This window comes from Mauremys mutica, chromosome 25 (assembly GCF_020497125.1).
Source record: "Mauremys mutica isolate MM-2020 ecotype Southern chromosome 25, ASM2049712v1, whole genome shotgun sequence".
NCBI lineage: Eukaryota > Metazoa > Chordata > Testudines > Geoemydidae > Mauremys > Mauremys mutica.
Window position 1 is genome coordinate 13843403 of NC_059096.1, and position 18202 is coordinate 13861604.

The following is an 18202-nucleotide window of genomic DNA, read 5'->3' on the forward strand; positions in this document are numbered from 1 at the left end:
CCTGGAGCAGCAGTAGATGGGCACTGCCCCAGGGCAGGAGACGGGCTCTGTGAGCCCAGAGCAGCAGGAGACGGGCTCACCCGGAGCAGCAGGAGAAGGGCACTGCCTCCGGGCAGAAGACAGGATCTGTGAGCCTGGAGCAGCAGGAGACAGGCACTGCCCCAGAGCAGGAGACAGGCGCGGTCCAGCATGAGAGGCACTGAGTGGCCCTGCCCACTCTGGTCAGCGCCTGGCCCTAGCACCACATTCTAGGCCTGGCCCATCAGCGTGAAGGGCCCAGAGATCACTGGCCGATCACCTCCTGCCTCTGGGACCTCTGGCAGCGGTGCCCATGCGTCTCCCCTCCCAGGGATGCCCAGCAACGGGCTGGGCCTGGGGCGTCTCCCACCCCTCCCAGGCTGGGCCCGTGGAGTTTCCTTGCCCATTTTAGGTGTCCACCAAACAGTTGAGCAAAACCACCACCACGAAACAAAACCACAACCCAGAAGTTGTCATTCAGGGCAACCGCCCTGATCGCCTGCCCCTCCGGCTGGCCCTGTCCTACCAGCGCCAGAGCCAGCGCCCTCCCCTGCCAGGCTGCTGCAGGCGGTGTTACTCTCCACCGAACCCAGACCTGTGTGAAAACCAGCCCCAGGACAAGCCCAGGCTGGCAGGCTGAACCAGCCGAGTGCTCCCACTGGGGCTGGAGCCAGGTTCGGAGATCCACCCCCCTCATCAGGTGTCATCATCACTCATGCAACCAGCTCCAGCCCAAGCAGGAATATCTTCGCTGCTATTTTTAGCCCCGTGAGCCCAAGTCAGTTGACCTGGCTCTGAGACTCACTGCACGGGGGGGCGGGGGGGGAGGGTTGCAGTGGAGATGTGCCCTGGACACACACACGACAGGGTCTGGGATCTGAAAGTGCTCAGTGACGCACTATGCAGCAGGAATTGTTCCCAGCAATGATTAGGGTTTTTTTTTCTTGTATTCTCCAGGCCTCAACTGGCCAGTGTCCTCTGTGCAGCCTGGCTCACACTCGCCTTCCCCGCCTCGTGTTCTAGCCAGTTTCAAGGACTGAGGAAGGCAAAAGGGGAGGGGTGTGGCACTCTATGTATTAAACCATAGAATATTAGGGAAGAGACCTCAGGAGGTATCTAGTCCAACCCTCTGCTCAAAGCAGGACCAATCCCCAGACAGATTTTTACCCCAGTTCCCTGGGGTTAGCAGGCCAATGCTCAAACCCCTGAGTTATCCATCCCCACCAAACGGCATTACCTGTCTCCCAGTCACTGAGAACTTGGAAGAACGTGATCGTGAACGCTTATAGATCAATGTCCTAACAGGTAAAGCACAAGATGGTGTATTAGCTGGTGTCTGCTCCAGACCACCAAATCAGACTGGGCAACTGAATGACTGGCTCCTTATGCAGCTATCTATAACGTGCAGGGGGAAAAGCTGCCTGATCCTGGGGGACGTCAATCTGAGTTTCACATGCCGGCGGTCTCATGCTGCCAGCACTAAAACATCCTGTCATTTCTAAACATTATAGATAACAATTTCCTAACTCAGAAAGTGCTGCAGCCAACATGGGGAAATTCTTTATTTGAGTTCCCAGCCAATGGGAGCTGCAGAGCCAGTGCTCGGGGCGGGACAGGGTGGAGCCAGCATGCAGAGGCACCTGCCATACCTCCGCCTAGGAGCGGCAGGGACAGGTCGTCGCTTGTAGGGAGCCACCTGAGGTGAGTGCCCACCAGATCCAGCCCCCTGAGCCCCCTCCCATGCCCCAATCCCCTGCCCTGAGCATCCTCCTGCACCCAAACTCCCTCCCAGAGCCCATGCCCTGCACCCCCTTCCATGCCCCAACCCCCAGCCCCACACCCAAACTCCCACCCTCCTGCGGGGCGTGGGCTCTGGGAGGGAGTTTGGAATTTTTCACTTACCGGCACCCTCCTTTCCCCAACATGCCAGATAAAAAAGCTTTTACTGCACTGACTTTGCTAGTGCTTTTTATGTCGCCTGTTGTAAAATTAGGTAAATAACTACACGAGTTGATGCACCCCCTGCAAGACCTCTGCTACCCCCAGGGGTACGTGTATCCCTGGCTGAGAACCACTGCTGCAGGCCAGACTTACAGGATGGGCGTCTCTATCGTGGGAAGCAGGAACTCTGAAAAAGATTTGGAGTTTGGGGTGGGTAATCAGCTGAGTGTGAGCTCCCAGTGCGACGCTGTGGCCAAAAGAGCTAATGCGATCCTGGGCTGCATAAACGGGCATCTCAAGTGGGGGGAGAAAAATGATTTTACCTCTGCTGCTGGAATCCTGTGTCCAGCTCTGGTGCCCACAACTCCAGAAGGAAGCTGATAAACTGGAGAGGGCTCAGAGGAGAACCATGAGAATGATTAAAGGGTTAGTAAAAATGCCTGACGGTGATGGACTCTACGAGCTTAACGAAGAGGCTAAGGGGAGACTTGGTCACAGTCTAGAAGTATCTGCAGGGAACAAATATTCAATGATGGGCTCTTCAGTCTGGCAGAGAAAGTATAACAGGATCCAATGGCCGGAAGTGGGAACTAGCCGAATTCAGGCAGGAAATAAGGAGTAAATGTTTGACAGGGAGGGTAATTCACCCCCGGAGCATTTCCCAAGGGTCGCGGTGGATTTCTGAATCCAGACGGGCTGTTTTTCTAGACGCTCTGCTCTAGGGGTTATTTGGGGCAGGTCGCTGGCCTGTGCTGTGCAGGGAGTCAGAGCAGATGGTCGAATGGTCCCTTCTGGCCTTGGAAGCTCTGAAACTATGAAGGGCTCATCTTAGCTCCCTGGGCTTCGGCTGCTGCTCTAGTCTCTAGGCGGCTTAGCTGGACTGAGCCCAGCCTCCGGCCCTGCCTCCCTGCTGCCCGGAACGAACAGCGCAGGGCGCGTGCACCGTAATCAGTTAACTCCCCCTTGTGGGGAAGCAGGAGGCAGCTCCTGGCCGGGGGGGCGCGGCTGGGAGGCAGGAAATAAACACTCTCCATTAGGATGCAACAAAACCACAGAATTCTATGGTAACTTGGAAAAATGCCAAATCGCACAGGCCCCGGGGGGAGATGACGGGGCCGTTCTCCAAGCCAGCGACTGCGGCTCGCTGCACACCCACAAGCACCACTTCCACTGGGCTCAGATTTTCAAAGTGATCGTCAGAACGGTGATAGCTAGAAAGTGAATGTTCTTAAAGGCCAAGCCAGGGCACAACCGACTGCTGTGCCCACAGAGTTCACAGGGCCCCGTTTAGACAGGGCCGCCCAGAGGATTCCGGGGGCCCGGGGTCTTCGGCGGCGGGGGGCCCTTCCGTTCCGGGACCCGCCGCCGAAGTGCCCCGAAGACCCGTGGCGGGGCCCTCCCCGCCGCCGAATTACCGCCGAAGCCGGACCCGCCGCCGAAGTTCAGCCCGGTCTTCGGCGGTAATTCGGAGGAGGGGGGCTCCCGCCGCGGGTCTTCGGGGCACTTTGGCGGCGGGTCCCGGAACGGAAGGGCCCCCCGCCGTCGAATTACCACCGAAGACCGAGCTGAACTTCGGCGGCGGGTCCCGCTCCGTCTTCGGCGGTAATTCGCCAGCGGGGGGTCCTTCCGCCCCGGAGCGGACGGACACCCCCCCCCGCCGGCGAAGACCGGGAGCGGCAGAAGCTCCTGCGCCCGGCCCCGCAAGAGTTTGCCGGGCCCCCCGGAGCGAGTGAGGGACCCGCTCCAGGGCTCCCGAAAAACTCTGGTGGGGGCCCCTGTGGGGCTCGGGGCCTGGGGCAAATTGCCCCTCTTGCCCCCCCCCCCTCTGGGCGGCCCTGTTGAAAACCTCTATTACTAGCGCCCCCAGATATTCAGGGTGTGGCTGGAACAGAGGGAGTGCTCTAATGAATCAGACCTGTTCATCCAACCAACACTGGCCAATGCAAAATTCTTGAAGGAAAGTGCACGACAGACCCTACTAGTCAATTATAGAATAACTTATCCACAGGGTAATTTTCTTCTAAACCCGGGTGAATAAGAGGGTGGCTTGTTCACATGGAACAGCAGAGACCATGCACAATTCACTCATTCTCAGTTTAACTCCTTATTCCAGCCACAAACCACAGCCAGCATTGGCTTCCTACCACTCATGGTTGCTGTGCCTATAAATTCATTAAATGCTCGTGAAGTGCTCAGACAATACTGTGATGGAAGCCATGGGAGATTGTAAACAGAAGGTTCACTTTGCACTTAGTTTACAAATTAACAAATTAATTAACAAAAAAGTTTCACCATAAAAGTGTTGTAAATGATGAGGATTTCATATACACTGAGTAGTGATTTAACTCCGTTGAGACTACTCAAAGTGTAACAGGCCCAATTCTCCTCATTCATTCATAAGAACGGCCAGACTGGGTCAGACCAAATGTCCATTGTTGTGTATTTGGTTGTCATGGGTTTTGTTACTATGGCAACTGAGTTAGACTATTAAGGGATAGCTCAGCCGGTTTCAACCGGCTGAGTGAGCTCTCTGTGTCTGTAAATAAAATGGAGGTTTTGGTTAGCTGTCTGCTCTCTGGCCTCAAGTGATTGCTTCCTACACTGGCTGCCCCAAGGATATAACACTGGCGACGAGGATGGGATCCTGGTGCTGCTCCAGTAACAGAAGGAAGTAGAAGTTAAGGTAAAGACCAAACAAAGAAAAAAAGCTGCTTGTTTGCACTGACTGTGAAAGTGAAACTAAAAATCATGGCTACTCTGACCAGGCCCCTGGAGCCTTTTGATGAGAATACAGAGCAGTGGCATGTGTATACTGAGCGTTTTGAGCTTTTTGGTATTGCAAATGACATTACAGAAGCGAAGAAGGTGCCAATATTCTTAACTGTTGTAGGGGCTAAAACCTACTCTCTGCTACGCAGCTTACTACACCCTGTTAAGCCTGAGACTAAATCTTACAGTGACATTGTGGAAATCCTGGGGTCTCATTTCTCCCCAAAACCACTGGTAATTGCTGAAAGATATAGGTTCCACAAAAGAGACCAAAACGAAGATGAAACAGTTGTACAATTTGTAGCCATTCTAAAAAAGCTAGCAGAACACTATGAATTTAAAGAGATGTTAAATGATGCCCTGCGTGACAGGTTAGTGTGTGGCCTCTGCAGTGAAGCTATACGGAAGCGCCTACTGACAGAGGCTCAGCTTACATTACAGAAGGCTGTTGATATTGCTGTCTCCATGGAACTGGCTACAAGGGACGCACAATACATCGGTGCACCCCCTAGGGTGCAAAAAGTGTCACAAGAACCGACCCACAAAACTGTGCAGAGTCAAGAATGTTACCGCTGTGGTAAGCCAGGACACCAGGCATCAGAATGCTGGTGTAAGGACCTGGTGTGTCGACACTGTGGCAAAAAGGGACACATTGAGTGTGCCTGTAAACAAAAGAAAAAGAGGCCTGTGGTCTGGCCGACAAAAAGAGGAACCTTGCATACCCTAGAGCAGACCCAGGATGATCAAGGTGACACCGCCTCACAAGAGGAAGTGCCACTGCATGTTTTGTCTTTGGCAGCGGGCTCACATGAATACTGGGTAACCCCCTTATTGGAGGGCAAACCTATACGCATGGAACTAGACACCGGTGCAGCTGTCTCGCTGGTTCCTGAGACTGTGTATAAGGAAAAGCTACAGCATCCTCCGCTTAAGGCAACAAAAACTGTTCTGAAGACGTATACAGGTGAAGCTGTGCCCATGTTGGGCACTATTGATGTTAAGGTGGAGCTCAATGGACGGGCGGCTAAATTGCCACTGTTTGTGGTGAGAGGTAATTACCCAGCCTTAATGGGTAGGTCTTGGCTTGGGAAGATTCAGCTGAACTGGGCAGAAGTGCACCGGATGACTAAAGAAGAAACCAGTCTAACCCCTATACTAAGGAAACATGCTGCTGTTTTTGGAGATGATTTGGGAAATATGAAGGGAATCACTGTGACATTGAACATTAAACCTGGCAGTCCACCAAAATATCTGAAAGCCCGAACTGTGCCATATGCCATCAGGCCAAAAGTTGAAGCAGACCTGGAGCGCCTGGTCACCAATAGAGTCCTAATACCAGTTACCCATAGCTCATGGGCCACTCCTATCGTTCCAATAGTGAAGAAAGATGTCTCTCTCCGGATTTGCGGTGATTTTAAAGTCACTGTCAACCCAGTGTTGTGTGCGGAGCAATACCCGCTTCCCCGCATCGATGACCTCTTCGCAGGCCTGGCTGGGGGACAAAAGTTCAGTAAGATTGATTTGAGTCAAGCATATTTACAGATGCACGTCGATGAAAAGTCCCAAGAGCTGTTGACTATTGTGACTCATAAGGGGCTTTATCGATACTGTCGCCTACCCTTCGGAATCACATCGGCTCCCGCCCTGTTCCAGAGGGCTATGGACCAGATCTTGTGTGGCTTGTCAGGAGTTCAGTGCTATCTGGATGATATCCTGGTCACTGGAAGAAATGAAGAGGATCACTTAAGGAATTTAGAGGCTACCCTACAAAGACTGGAAGAGTATGGCCTACGAGTTCGCAAAGACAAGTCTGAATTCTTCAAGCCCTCTGTTGAATATTTGGGACACATCATCGATTCTGCAGGTCTTCATAAGGCCCCTGCAAAAGTTAAAGCTATTGTGGAGGCTCCCCCACCTCGAAATGTAAGCCAGCTGCGCTCATTTCTAGGACTACTGAACTATTATGGAAAGTTCATCTCACAGTTAGCCACACTGCTAAAACCACTTCATGAGCTCCTTGGGCAGAACAAGGCCTGGAAGTGGACTGAAGCCTGTGATGTTGCATTTAACAAAGCTAAGGATGCATTGTTAAATTCTGAAGTTCTAACGCACTTTGATCCATCCTTACCCCTGCAATTGGCCTGCGATGCTTCCCCTTATGGAGTGGGAGCGGTCGTGTCACACATTATGCCTTTGGGAGAAGACCTATTGTTTTTGCTTCACGCACTCTAAGCAAAGCAGAAACTAACTACGCCCAAATCGAACGTGAGGCATTAGGAATTGTTTTTGGAATTAGGAAGTTTCATCAGTACCTGTTTGGGCGAAAGTTTACTCTTCTTACAGACCATCGACCTCTGACATCAATTTTTGGACCCTACACAGGCATTCCCCCATTAGCTGCTAGTCGTATGCAACGTTGGGCATTGATACTTTCTGCACACACATATGAAATCAAATATCGGAAATCCACTCTGCACGGCAATGCAGATGGCTTCTCAAGGTTGCCTTTACCGGTCAAACATCAAGATAGTGCCCAAAAGGAAATCTTCTACTTTGAACAGGTAGAGAATACACCCATCACTGCTACTCAGATAAAGAAGGCAACCCGCTTGACCCAGTATTATCCCAAGTTATGGACCTGGTGATGCATGGAAAATCTCGACAAACCTCTCCGGTCTCACCCGACCTTGTTCCCTACATGTCCAGGCGGACGGAGTTATCGGTCCAATCTGGTTGTTTGTTGTGGGGGAGGCGTGTCATTATTCCACCACCCCTGAGATCACAGATGTTAGAACAGCTACATTCCGGTCACTGTGGAATAGTGCGCATGAAGGAAATTGCACGAAGCTATTTTTGGTGGCCTAGATTGGACAGTGCTATTGAAGAGAAGGCAAAAGCTTGTATGTCATGTCAGGGTGTAAGAAATGCACCCCAGTTGGCACCCCTACACCCATGGGACTGGCCTGAAAACCCGTGGCAACGTATTCACGTTGACTTTGCTGGCCCCCTTGAAGGAAGCATGTTCTTGGTGGCAGTAGATGCCCATTCTAAATGGCCAGAAGTCTCTATAATGCAGTCCACTACTGCAGAGAGTACTATTCAAAAACTACGAGGACTCTTTAGTCGTTTTGGTCTGCCAGAACAACTTGTGAGCGACAACGGACCGCAGTTCGTCTCTCAGGAGTTTCAAAATTTTATGAAGGCAAATGGGATACACCACATCACGTCAGCACCATATCATCCGTCCACCAACGGATTAGCTGAAAGATTTGTGCAGACAATGAAAAACGCTTTGAAATCAGCAAAGGGACAACACTCCATTCAAAAGCGTCTGGATACCTTCTTACTTTCCTATAGAAACACACCTCATGCTACGACCCAGGCTTCCCCAGCCTTTCTAATGATGGGACGACAGCTGCGCACTTGCTTTGATCTGCTGAAACCTTCTGAACCCAGACAAACTGTGCAACATCAGCAGCAATATCAAGTCATCAGACGGGCACCCAGAGCAAAAGACCGAACCTTTAGCCCAGGACAGCCAGTTTTGGCTCGGAATTATACTTCCAGAGCTAAATGGGTCCCGGCCACAGTCATCACTCAAACAGGACCTGTTTCCTATACAGTCCGGACTGCAGAGAATCTTACCTGGCGGCGACATGTAGATCAGCTGTTGCCAGGTCATGCCAGTCTTCAGGACGCATCTGCAGTTGAGGGGTCTGACTTCACCCCTCCTGGTGAGACACCGAATCATGAGTCACCTGTTCCTGACTGTTCTCCTCCATTACCGCCGGCAGCTGAGATACCCCTTTGCCCAGCACAAGCTGATACCACCTCCTCACCTATTCGTGCTGCGGACCCTGAGCCCCTAGTACTTTCGGGTGCAACAACACCAGAAGTTCGCCGTAATCCACCTAGAGACAGAAGGTCTCCTCATCGGCTGGATCTTTAGTTAGGGCGAACCCACGGTTATGGGGCAAAATAATCCCCAGGGTTTAGCCGGGAATGGAGGCAGTCTACCCTCCTTCTCTAGTTTAGTGTGTGTTTTATTTTGGGGATGTTCTTATTGGGGGGGAGGAATATGTTGTGTATTTGGTTGTCATGGGTTTTGTTACTATGGCAACTGAGTTAGACTATTAAGGGATAGCTCAGCCGGTTTCAACCGGCTGAGTGAGCTCTCTGTGTCTGTAAATAAAATGGAGGTTTTGGTTAGCTGTCTGCTCTCTGGCCTCAAGTGATTGCTTCCTACACCGGCTGCCCCAAGGATATAACATCCATCTAGCCCAGTGTCCTGTCTCCCAACAGCAGCCAATGCCAGGTGCCCCAGAGGCAATGAACAGAACAGGGAATCATCAAGTGATCGATCCCCTGTCTCCCATTCCCAGCTTCTGGCAAACAGAGGCTAGGTGTGAGTTAGGAGTAAGTCCCCTGGTGTAATTTGGGCTTCTCCTCTCATCCTGTTGCAAATCAGGAGTAAGATCCAGATTTTCAGAAGGTATATAGATGCCTAGTGGGATTTTCAGGAGGTATATAGATGCCTAGTGGGATTTTCAGAAGCATCTGAGGAACTAAAACTCGATCACTTCATTGAGCGTTAGGCAGCCTGGCATTTCCAAGTGCGTTCAGAATTGCCTGAATCTCTTTAGAAATAGAGCCCCAAATACTTTGGAATCAAGGTGAGTTATTCTTTTCTCATTCACCTCAGTGTAAAGCAGGAGTAACTCCACTGGGGGTCAATGGGACTGAGTCTCCATGGAAACTCCATTGACTCGTCAGGGCTAATTCTCCAGTCACACATTCTGGTGTAAATCTGGAGTAGTTCTACTGGGATCACTTAGGTTGATTCTCCTCTCCCTCATCCAGGTGTAAATCAGGAGAAGTGCTAGAGTAAAGCAATGTAGGTGTGAGAAACATTAGCTCCAATGGACCTACTCATGGAGTAAAGCACGATTCTGACATGAGTAACAGGAACAAAATCTCACTCTACGCTCGCATTGTCTTAATTTGAAATATTAGAGTAGTTCCAGGGAAGCCTATGTCTTTGCACCAGTTTGCCATCTGATCCTTTAACTTCAAATCCTCTTCTCAGAATAATTGCTCTTTAACCAAACTCAGTATAGCATGAAGGCCTCATGCTTAGCCAAAACTACACAATGCACTAAAGTGTTATTTCGTAAGGCCTTTTATTCATCCTTCCAAAATGTTACAGTACAAAAACAGAATAATATTTGTGAATATCTTTTCTCCTTCTGGACAGTGCTGGTTACGAAGATGGCAGTCAATGGGGGAAGTTCAGAATTTCAGCTGTGACGTGGAATGAAATGGAAAGGCCATGTGGTTTGCAGCGATGACAGCCCCTGAAATCCCAGAGATCCATCCTGGAGAACTTCTCTGCCAGCGCGTGCACATTAATAACGATAGAGGAATGCTATCTGTACCAACAAATAATTCAACAGGACAGCCAGACGGGTGAAGTTCTTTGGCCTGTGCTCTATGGAAGGTCAGACTACATGGTCCCTGCTGGCCTTAAAATCCATTAATCCCTCTTCCACGCTTTCTAACATCGGCGCAGTCGCTCAGCCGCAAGCTCTGGTGCTGGTGCAGGAATAGCTGTGCTGCGTTCTCTGGCCTGTGTTACGCGGGCGATTAGGGTAGATGATTCTAATGGTCCTCTCTGGCCTTAAAATACACGAATCTACTAATTACTATTGTTCCTTGTGGCAAAACTGGCATGGCCCATAAGCGCAGCAAGCAACAGGCCTGGCTCTGAAGAGCTTATCATATAAAACCGACAAGAGACCCCGAGGGTGGGAAAGGAAAGGGGCAGGTAGGTAGTCGTGAATTACCTCAGGCCACACCCCAGAGCAATGGGTCAGAACTCAGCGAGCCTGACTCCTAGCACAGGGCGCTAGCCAATAGATCACGGTGCCACCTCGGGCAGTCTGTTATGGTAAGGACACAAGATTAATTGTTGAGGGTGAAGTTGACCCTGTGCAGGGGGCTCATCCCATGGCCTGTTTAACCCCAGGGTCTCATTTTGAGGGCTGCATTGGGACTCTTGCAATGTGCAGGCAGTGGCAGAGGGCTGAATTTCATGTAGAGAGATGTGCTCAATGAGACGAACCCCTTGCCCCAGAGGTTACTGTAGGAGAGGAAGCTGGGAAGCGAGCACTGTGTTTCTCGCGCACAGTAGTAGGTAGCCGTGTCTGCAGCTGTCAGTCCGTCTATCTTTAGCCTGGCAGTGGAGCCGCTGGTGGAGGGGGTGACCCGTCCTTTGAATTCGTTAGCGGTGATGGTGGTGAAACCTGTTCTGAAGGCTGTGACCCAGACCAGACCTTTCCCAGGGGCCTGACGGACCCAGTGGAGATGATGGTCATTGATGTTATACCCAGAGACGACACAGTCCAGGGTAATGGAACTCCCTGGCTCTGCACGGGCAGAACCTGGCTGAGTTAAAGTGACAGCTGCCACGGAGCCTGTAAAAGAAACACAGAGGAATTATCCTATCCCATCACACCAGTGAGCCAGCTAATCTCTGACAGACCCTTCAGAGGAAGGTGCAAGACACCTTGGAAGTGGCAGTTACAAAATAAAACTGCCAGAGATTGGTGTAAGCACAAAAGGATTGACCCACTGATGTCATCAACCCCTTGGAGACACGAAAAACCCCAACCTTACAAGAGGCTGCACCTCGCTGCTCACCTGACAAGATGCACCAGGCCATAACGCAAAGACAACGTAGCCACAGCATGACCGCTGCTGACCTTTGCTTTAGCACAAGGGGTTGGTGTCAAAGAGTCCCCCTGACTAACAAGGCAGGTATCACCCCATGTTCTTATATCCCACGAGGCAGGCAAATAATTTTGCATTTCAGAAATTTCCCTTCTCCCATCTGTCTTTCCGCACCTCTTTCTCTCCCCACCCTGTTGCTTGTGGTTAAAGCACAAGGCATGGCCTTTGGAGACTTGACTTGACACAGGAACTTTTAAAAGTGCCTAATGGACAGATGCCCAAACTACATTAAAATTCAATCACAGCTGGGTATCTAAAATGCCCTTATACTACTTTGAAACCTCCAGCCCTTACAAGAGAACATAAGAGGGCACAGTCCATCTAGCCCAGTATCCTGTCTCCCGACAGTGCCCAATGCCAGGTGCCCCAGAGGGAATGAACAGAACAGGGAATCATCAAGTGATCCATCCCCTGTCGCCCGTTCCCAGCTTCTGGCAAACAGAGGCTAGAGACACCATCCCCTGCCCATCCTAATGGCTAACAGCCACTGAGGACCTATCCTCCATGAACTATCTAGTTCTTTGTTGAACCCTGTTATACTCTTGCCCTCCACAACATCAGCAGGCAAAACGTTCCACAGGCTGACAGTTTATTGTGAGAAAAAATACTTCCTTTTGTTTGTGTTAAACCTGCTGCCTATTAATTTCATTTGGTGACCCCTAGTTCTTGTGTTATGAGAAGTAGGAAACAACACTTCCTTATCTACTTTGTCTACACCAGTCATGATTTTATAGACATGGGAATTGAAGGGGAAAGTTAAGGGAGCAGATCCTCACTTGGAGTAAATGGGTGTAGTGCCATTGACTTCAGTACAACTACATTTCTCCTCCAGGCAGGTAAAAATTCTGGACTTAAATGTTCGTGTTGATTTTACATTTGAAATTGTGAGAATGCTAACATGGGGTGAGATTCTGTTTGCCATTACTCATATCAAATAGGACTTTACTCCATGGGTAGATTTACACTAGGCTGAAATTAGACTCCTATCCTCTGACACCCATGGAGTTACTCCTAGTTCAAACTGGGCTGAGTAAAATGAGGAGTTGTAAGTTACTACTCAGTTCTAAATTATGAAGGCTTCTACTATACTTTTTTGCAGTTCCATACCCCTAATTATTTTTGTTGCCCTTTTCTGAACCTTTTCCAATTCCAATATATCTTTTTTGAGGTGGGGCGACCACATCTGCACACAGTATTCAAGATGTGGGCGTACCATGGATTTATATGGAGGCAATATGAGATTCTCTGTTTTCTTATCTATCCCTTTCTTAATGATTCCCACTTTCTGTTAGCAACATACTCTGAGTGTGACAGGAACAGAGGAATTGCCCAATGCGTTAGATCAGTCCCTCTAGGCCAACGTAGAAGACGATTCCAAGAAAGGTTAGACCCTAGTTGTCACTTAAGGAACAGCCACTCTGTAGGTGAATTTTCTTCCAAACCCTGGTCAGTTAGCGTCTGGCTTCTTTCCACCGAGCAGTGGAGACCGTGGACAATAAATTTCCGTCTACGAAATGGAGACAGCCATAGTTTCCTACCACTCCGGGGAGTTGTAGAGATACATTAATTAATGTTTGTGAGGTGCAGAGATACTGCAGTGATGGACAGCATGGATGTTCCAAAACAGCAGGTCATCTTTGAGGTCTGTTAAACTGGGGAAAAGTTGGGTAATTAATGGAAGAAAAAGGTTAGCTACAAAAAAAGTATAGTAGAAGCCTTCATAATTTAGAACTGAGTAGTAACTTACAACTCCTCATTTTACTCAGCCCAGTTTGAACTAGGAGTAACTCCATGGGTGTCAGAGGATAGGAGTCTCATTTCAGCCTAGTGTAAATCTACCCATGGAGTAAAGTCCTGTTTGATATGAGTAATGGCAAACAGAATCTCACCCCATGTTAGCATTCTCACAATTTCAAATGTAAAATCAACACGAACATTTAAGTCCAGAATTTTTACCTGCCCGGAGGAGAAATGTAGTTGTACTGAAGTCAATGGCACTACACCCATTTACTCCAAGTGAGGATCTGCTCCCTTAACTTTCCCCTTCAATTCCCATATCAGAACAATTTCCCTTTTACCCTTGATGACAAGGGAGGAAAGGCGTCCCCATGCTGAGCCAGACTCCTCAAAGCTGTGCAGTGCCATCCAGTTCTATTTTGGAGGGGTTTTCATTCAAACTCACCATTCCCGAAATTGTTTTCAGCACAAAAACAGTGAAGTACCTGGAAAATCTCTCCCCGTCCGACACTTGGTTAGGCAGTAGGCAGGAAATGGGGGGAAAGACAAACAGGCCTTCAGCTGTGTCTTTCTATGAAATTGAAAGTCCCTGTGGTTTTCAGAGCTGACCGCAGCTGCAGATGAACATGAGAACCTCCAGCTAAAAGACACACAGAGCTCTGCTGCCATCATGTGCTCATTAATGGATGTTGCTGTTTCTGTCTCATTCCTCTGCATCTGCTAAGTAATCACTAGTGGCCATTGTAGAGAACAGCCTGGTGCTGGCTGTTCCTACCCCGTGGCTGAAAGCATGTGTGGCATTACGCGATATCGTCTGCCTGTCTCATGCCATGGAGCCGCCATTGTACAGAATGGCCCTATGTTATTCTTTCTTGGCTATTACATGATGAGGGTAGAATGGGGATTAAACCCCAAATTCCTCACTCCTAGTCTAGCAGCATCACCAACATCAGACACACCTGCCATAACTGGAAAGATACCCTGTCGTTCTAACAGAGCACATAGCCTTGATGCAGAAATTACGGGGTTAGGTTCTCTGGGGTCTGTTATGCAAGAGGTCAGACTATAGATATTGTGAATGGATTTTCCTGGCCTCAGAATCTACACCTATCCTCCATGTGCTCTGACACGAGGGCTCTAGGGAATTCCCGAAGGCTGCCCCATGGCATGGTGGGAAGGCTTGTGAGTTCCAGTGAACCAGAGTTACAAGGGCAGGAGTTTCTCTACTGCTAGGGCCATCCCAGGGGGACAGGTCACAGAGTAGGGACCAAGCAAAGAGCTGCCGTTGTCAGGGAAGACCAGATGCCTTATCCCTGGGAGATAGCTAGGTAGGAGATGACAGGCTCTGTATTCGAAACAGGACTGGCTGGCTCGCTAGCCTGTCATGGGCCAGGCGTTTTCTGCTCCAGGCTGCAGCGGCATTAGCAAGCCAGCGCCGGCTCTGGGCTGCGGTGGCTTTGCCCTTCAGTGGGTTCTCTGTGCGACTGGGAGGTGGAGGCACAACAAAGGGCTGTATCTGTGGTCAGCCCGACCCCTACAACCTTCTGCAGCGGTGGGCGAAATGGTGGGCGAGGCCGAGAGCGTGTGCCAGGCCCTGCACCGCCCTGCACCGCGTTAAACATCCCCGGTGCAGGTCTGCAGGACTCACCACCCACCATCCTCCTCGGAGTCGCTGCATGAGACGCTCTGGCCTGGCTCAGGCAGGAGGTCAGACGAGGTGCACGTAATGGTCCTTTCTACAACTGAAAACCCCGAATCATTATCACTTGGGTTTCAACAACAATTGGAGGCTGCAAACAATCTCTGAGGTCTCCTGTACCAGAGGCTCCACACGCCGTGGTTGATCAGTCACTGGGCCAATGGAGCCCATGCCCACGGGGGCCCAGCCAACTGGCAGTAGAAGCACAGAGTCCCAGCTGCCAGGCAGGCGGGACCAGCCACTGTGCCCCGACCCTGGTCCCTGCCGAAGCCGGGAGGGGAGAGAACCACCAGGGCCCCGACCCTGGTCCCTGCCGAAGCCGAGAGAGGAGAGAAGCACCAGGGCCCTGATCCTGGTCCCTGCAGAAGCCGGGAGGGGAGAGAAGAACCAAGGCCCCGACCCGGGACCCTGGAGAAGCGGGGAGGGGAGAGAAGTACCAGGGCCCCGACTCTGGTACCTGCAGAAGCCGGGAGGGGAGAGAAGCACCAGAGCCCCGACCCTGGTCCCTGGAGAAGCCGGGAGGGGAGAAAAGCACCAGGGCCCTGACTCTGGTCCCTGCAGAAGCCGAGAGGGGAGAGAAGCACCAGGGCCCTGACCCTGGTCCCTGGAGAAGCTGGGAGGGGAGAGAAGCACCAGGGCCCCGACCCTGGTCCCTGCAGAAGCCGAGAGGGGAGAGAAGCACCAGGGCCCCGACCCTGGTTCCCTGCAGAAGCCGAGAGGGGAGAGAAGCACCAGGGCCCCGACCTTGGTCCGTGCAGAAGCCGGGAGGGGAGAGAAGCACCAGGGCCCCGTCCCTGGTCCCTGCAGAAGCCGGGAGGGGAGAGAAGCACCAGGGCCCCGACCCTGGTTCCCTGCAGAAGCCGGGAGGAGAGAGAAGCACCAGGACCCCGACCCTGGTCCCTGCAGAAGCCAGGAGGGGAGAGAAGCACCAGGGCCCCGACCCTGGTCCCTGCAGAAGCTGGGAGGGGAGAGAAGCACCAGGACCCCGACCCTGGTCCCTGCAGAAGCCGGGAGGGGAGAGAAGCACCAGGGCCCCGACCCTCGTTCCCTGCAGAAGCTGGGAGGGGAGAGAAGCACCAGGGCCCTGACCCTGGTCCCTGGAGAAGCTGGGAGGGGAGAGAAGAACCAGGACCCTGACCCTGGTCCCTGGAGAAGCTGGGAGGGGAGAGAAGCACCAGGGCCCCGACCCTGGTCCCTGCAGAAGCCGGGAGGGGAGAGAAGCACCAGGGCCCCGACCCTGGTTCCCTGAAGCCGAGAGGGGAGAGAAGCACCAGGGCCCTGACCCTGGTCCCTGCAGAAGCTGGGAGGGGAGAGAAGCACCAGGGCCCTGACCCTGGTCCCTGCAGAAGCTGGGAGGGGACAGAAGCACCAGGGCCCTGACCCTGGTCCCTGCAGAAGCCAGGAGGGGAGAGAAGCACCAGGGCCCTGACCCTGGTCCCTGCAGAAGCCGGGAGGGGAGAGAAGCACCAGGGCCCCGACCCTGGTCCCTGCAGAAGCCAGGAGGGGAGAGAAGCACCAGGGCCCTGACCCTGGTCCCTGCAGAAGCCGGGAGGGGAGAGAAGCACCAGGGCCCTGACCCTGGTCCCTGCAGAAGCCGGGAGGGGAGAGAAGCACCAGGGCCCCGACCCTGGTCCCTGCAGAAGCCAGGAGGGGAGAGAAGCACCAGGGCCCTGACCCTGATCCCTGCAGAAGCTGGGAGGGGACAGAAGCACCAGGGCCCTGACCCTGGTCCCTGCAGAAGTTGGGAGGTGGGAGAAGCGCCAGGGCCCCGACCCTGGTCCCTGCAGAAGCCAGGAGGGGAGAGAAGCACCAGGGCCCTGACCCTGGTCCCTGCAGAAGCCGGGAGGGGAGAGAAGCACCAGGGCCCCGACCCTGGTCCCTGCAGAAGCCGGGAGGGGAGAGAAGCACCAGGGCCCCGACCCTGGTTCCGTGCATAAGCCGAGAGGAGAGAGAAGCACCAGAGCCCCGACCCTGGTCCCTGCAGAACCGGGAGGGGACAGAAGCACCAGGGTCCCGACCCTGGTACCAGCAGAAGCCGGGAGGGGTGAGAAGCACCAGGGCCATGACCCTGGTTCCCTGCAGAACCGGGAGGGGAGAGAAGCACCAGGGCCCCGACCCTGGTTCCCTGCAGAAGCTGAGAGGGGAGAGAAGCACCAGGGCCCCGACCCTGGTCCCTGCAGAACCGGGAGGGGACAGAAGCACCAGGGTCCCGACCCTGGTTCCCTGCAGAAGCCGAGAGGGGAGAGAAGCACCAGGGCCCTGACCCTGGTCCCTGCAGAAGCCGGGAGGGGAGAGAAGCACCAGGGCCCTGACCCTGGTCCCTGCAGAAGCCGGGAGGGGACAGAAGCACCAGGGTCCCGACCCTGGTCCCTGCAGAACCGGGAGGGGACAGAAGCACCAGGGTCCCGACCCTGGTCCCTGCAGAACCGGGAGGGGACAGAAGCACCAGGGTCCCGACCCTGGTTCCCTGCAGAAGCCGAGAGGGGAGAGAAGCACCAGGGCCCTGACCCTGGTCCCTGCAGAAGCCGGGAGGGGAGAGAAGCACCAGGGCCCCGACCCTGGTCCCTGCAGAAGCCGGGAGGGGAGAGAAGCGCCAGGGCCCCGACCCTGGTCCCTGCAGAAGCCGGGAGGGGAGAGAAGCACCAGGGCCCTGACCCTGGTCCCTGCAGAAGCCGGGAGAGGAGAGAAGCACCAGGGCCCCGACCCTGGTCCCTGCAGAAGCCGGGAGGGGAGAGAAGCACCAGGGCCCTGACCCTGGTCCCTGCAGAAGCCGGGAGGGGAGAGAAGCACCAGGGCCCTGACCCTGTTCCCTGCAGAAGCCGAGAAGGGAGAGAAGCACCAGGGCCCCGACCCTGGTTCCCTGCAGAAGCCGAGAAGGGAGAGAAGCACCAGGGCCCCGACCCTGGTCCCTGCAGAAGCCGGGAGGGGAGAGAAGCATCAGGACCCCGACCCTGGTCCCTGCAGCAGCCGGGAGGGGAGAGAAGCACCAGGGCCCTGACCCTGATCCCTGCAGAAGCCGAGAGGGGAGAGAAGCACCAGGGCCCTGACCCTGGTTCCCTGCAGAAGCCGAGAGGGGAGAGAAGCACCAGGGCCCGGACCCTGGTACCAGCAGAAGCCGGGAGGGGAGAGAAGCACCAGGGCCCGGACCCTGGTTCCCTGCAGAACCGGGAGGGGAGAGAAGCACCAGGGCCCCGACCCTGGTCCCTGCAGAACCGGGAGGGGACAGAAGCACCAGGGCCCCGACCCTGG

General features: G+C 53.2%; 1 protein-coding gene across 1 annotated transcript in view; it reads right to left on the reverse strand.

The window, feature by feature from the left end:
• Positions 1–10158: 10158 nt before the first annotated feature.
• LOC123356583 overlaps positions 10159–18202 on the reverse strand; it is a 61155-nt gene continuing 53111 nt past the window's right edge. Inside the window, exons 3-6 of the mRNA XM_044999949.1 lie at positions 16384–16431; positions 14903–14996; positions 13740–13894; positions 10159–11201 (exon numbers count right to left, since the gene is read on the reverse strand). Coding sequence (XP_044855884.1) covers positions 10744–11201; positions 13740–13894; positions 14903–14996; positions 16384–16431 — 755 coding nt within the window. The 3' untranslated portion in view covers positions 10159–10743. The remainder of the gene's footprint in view (positions 11202–13739; positions 13895–14902; positions 14997–16383; positions 16432–18202) is intronic.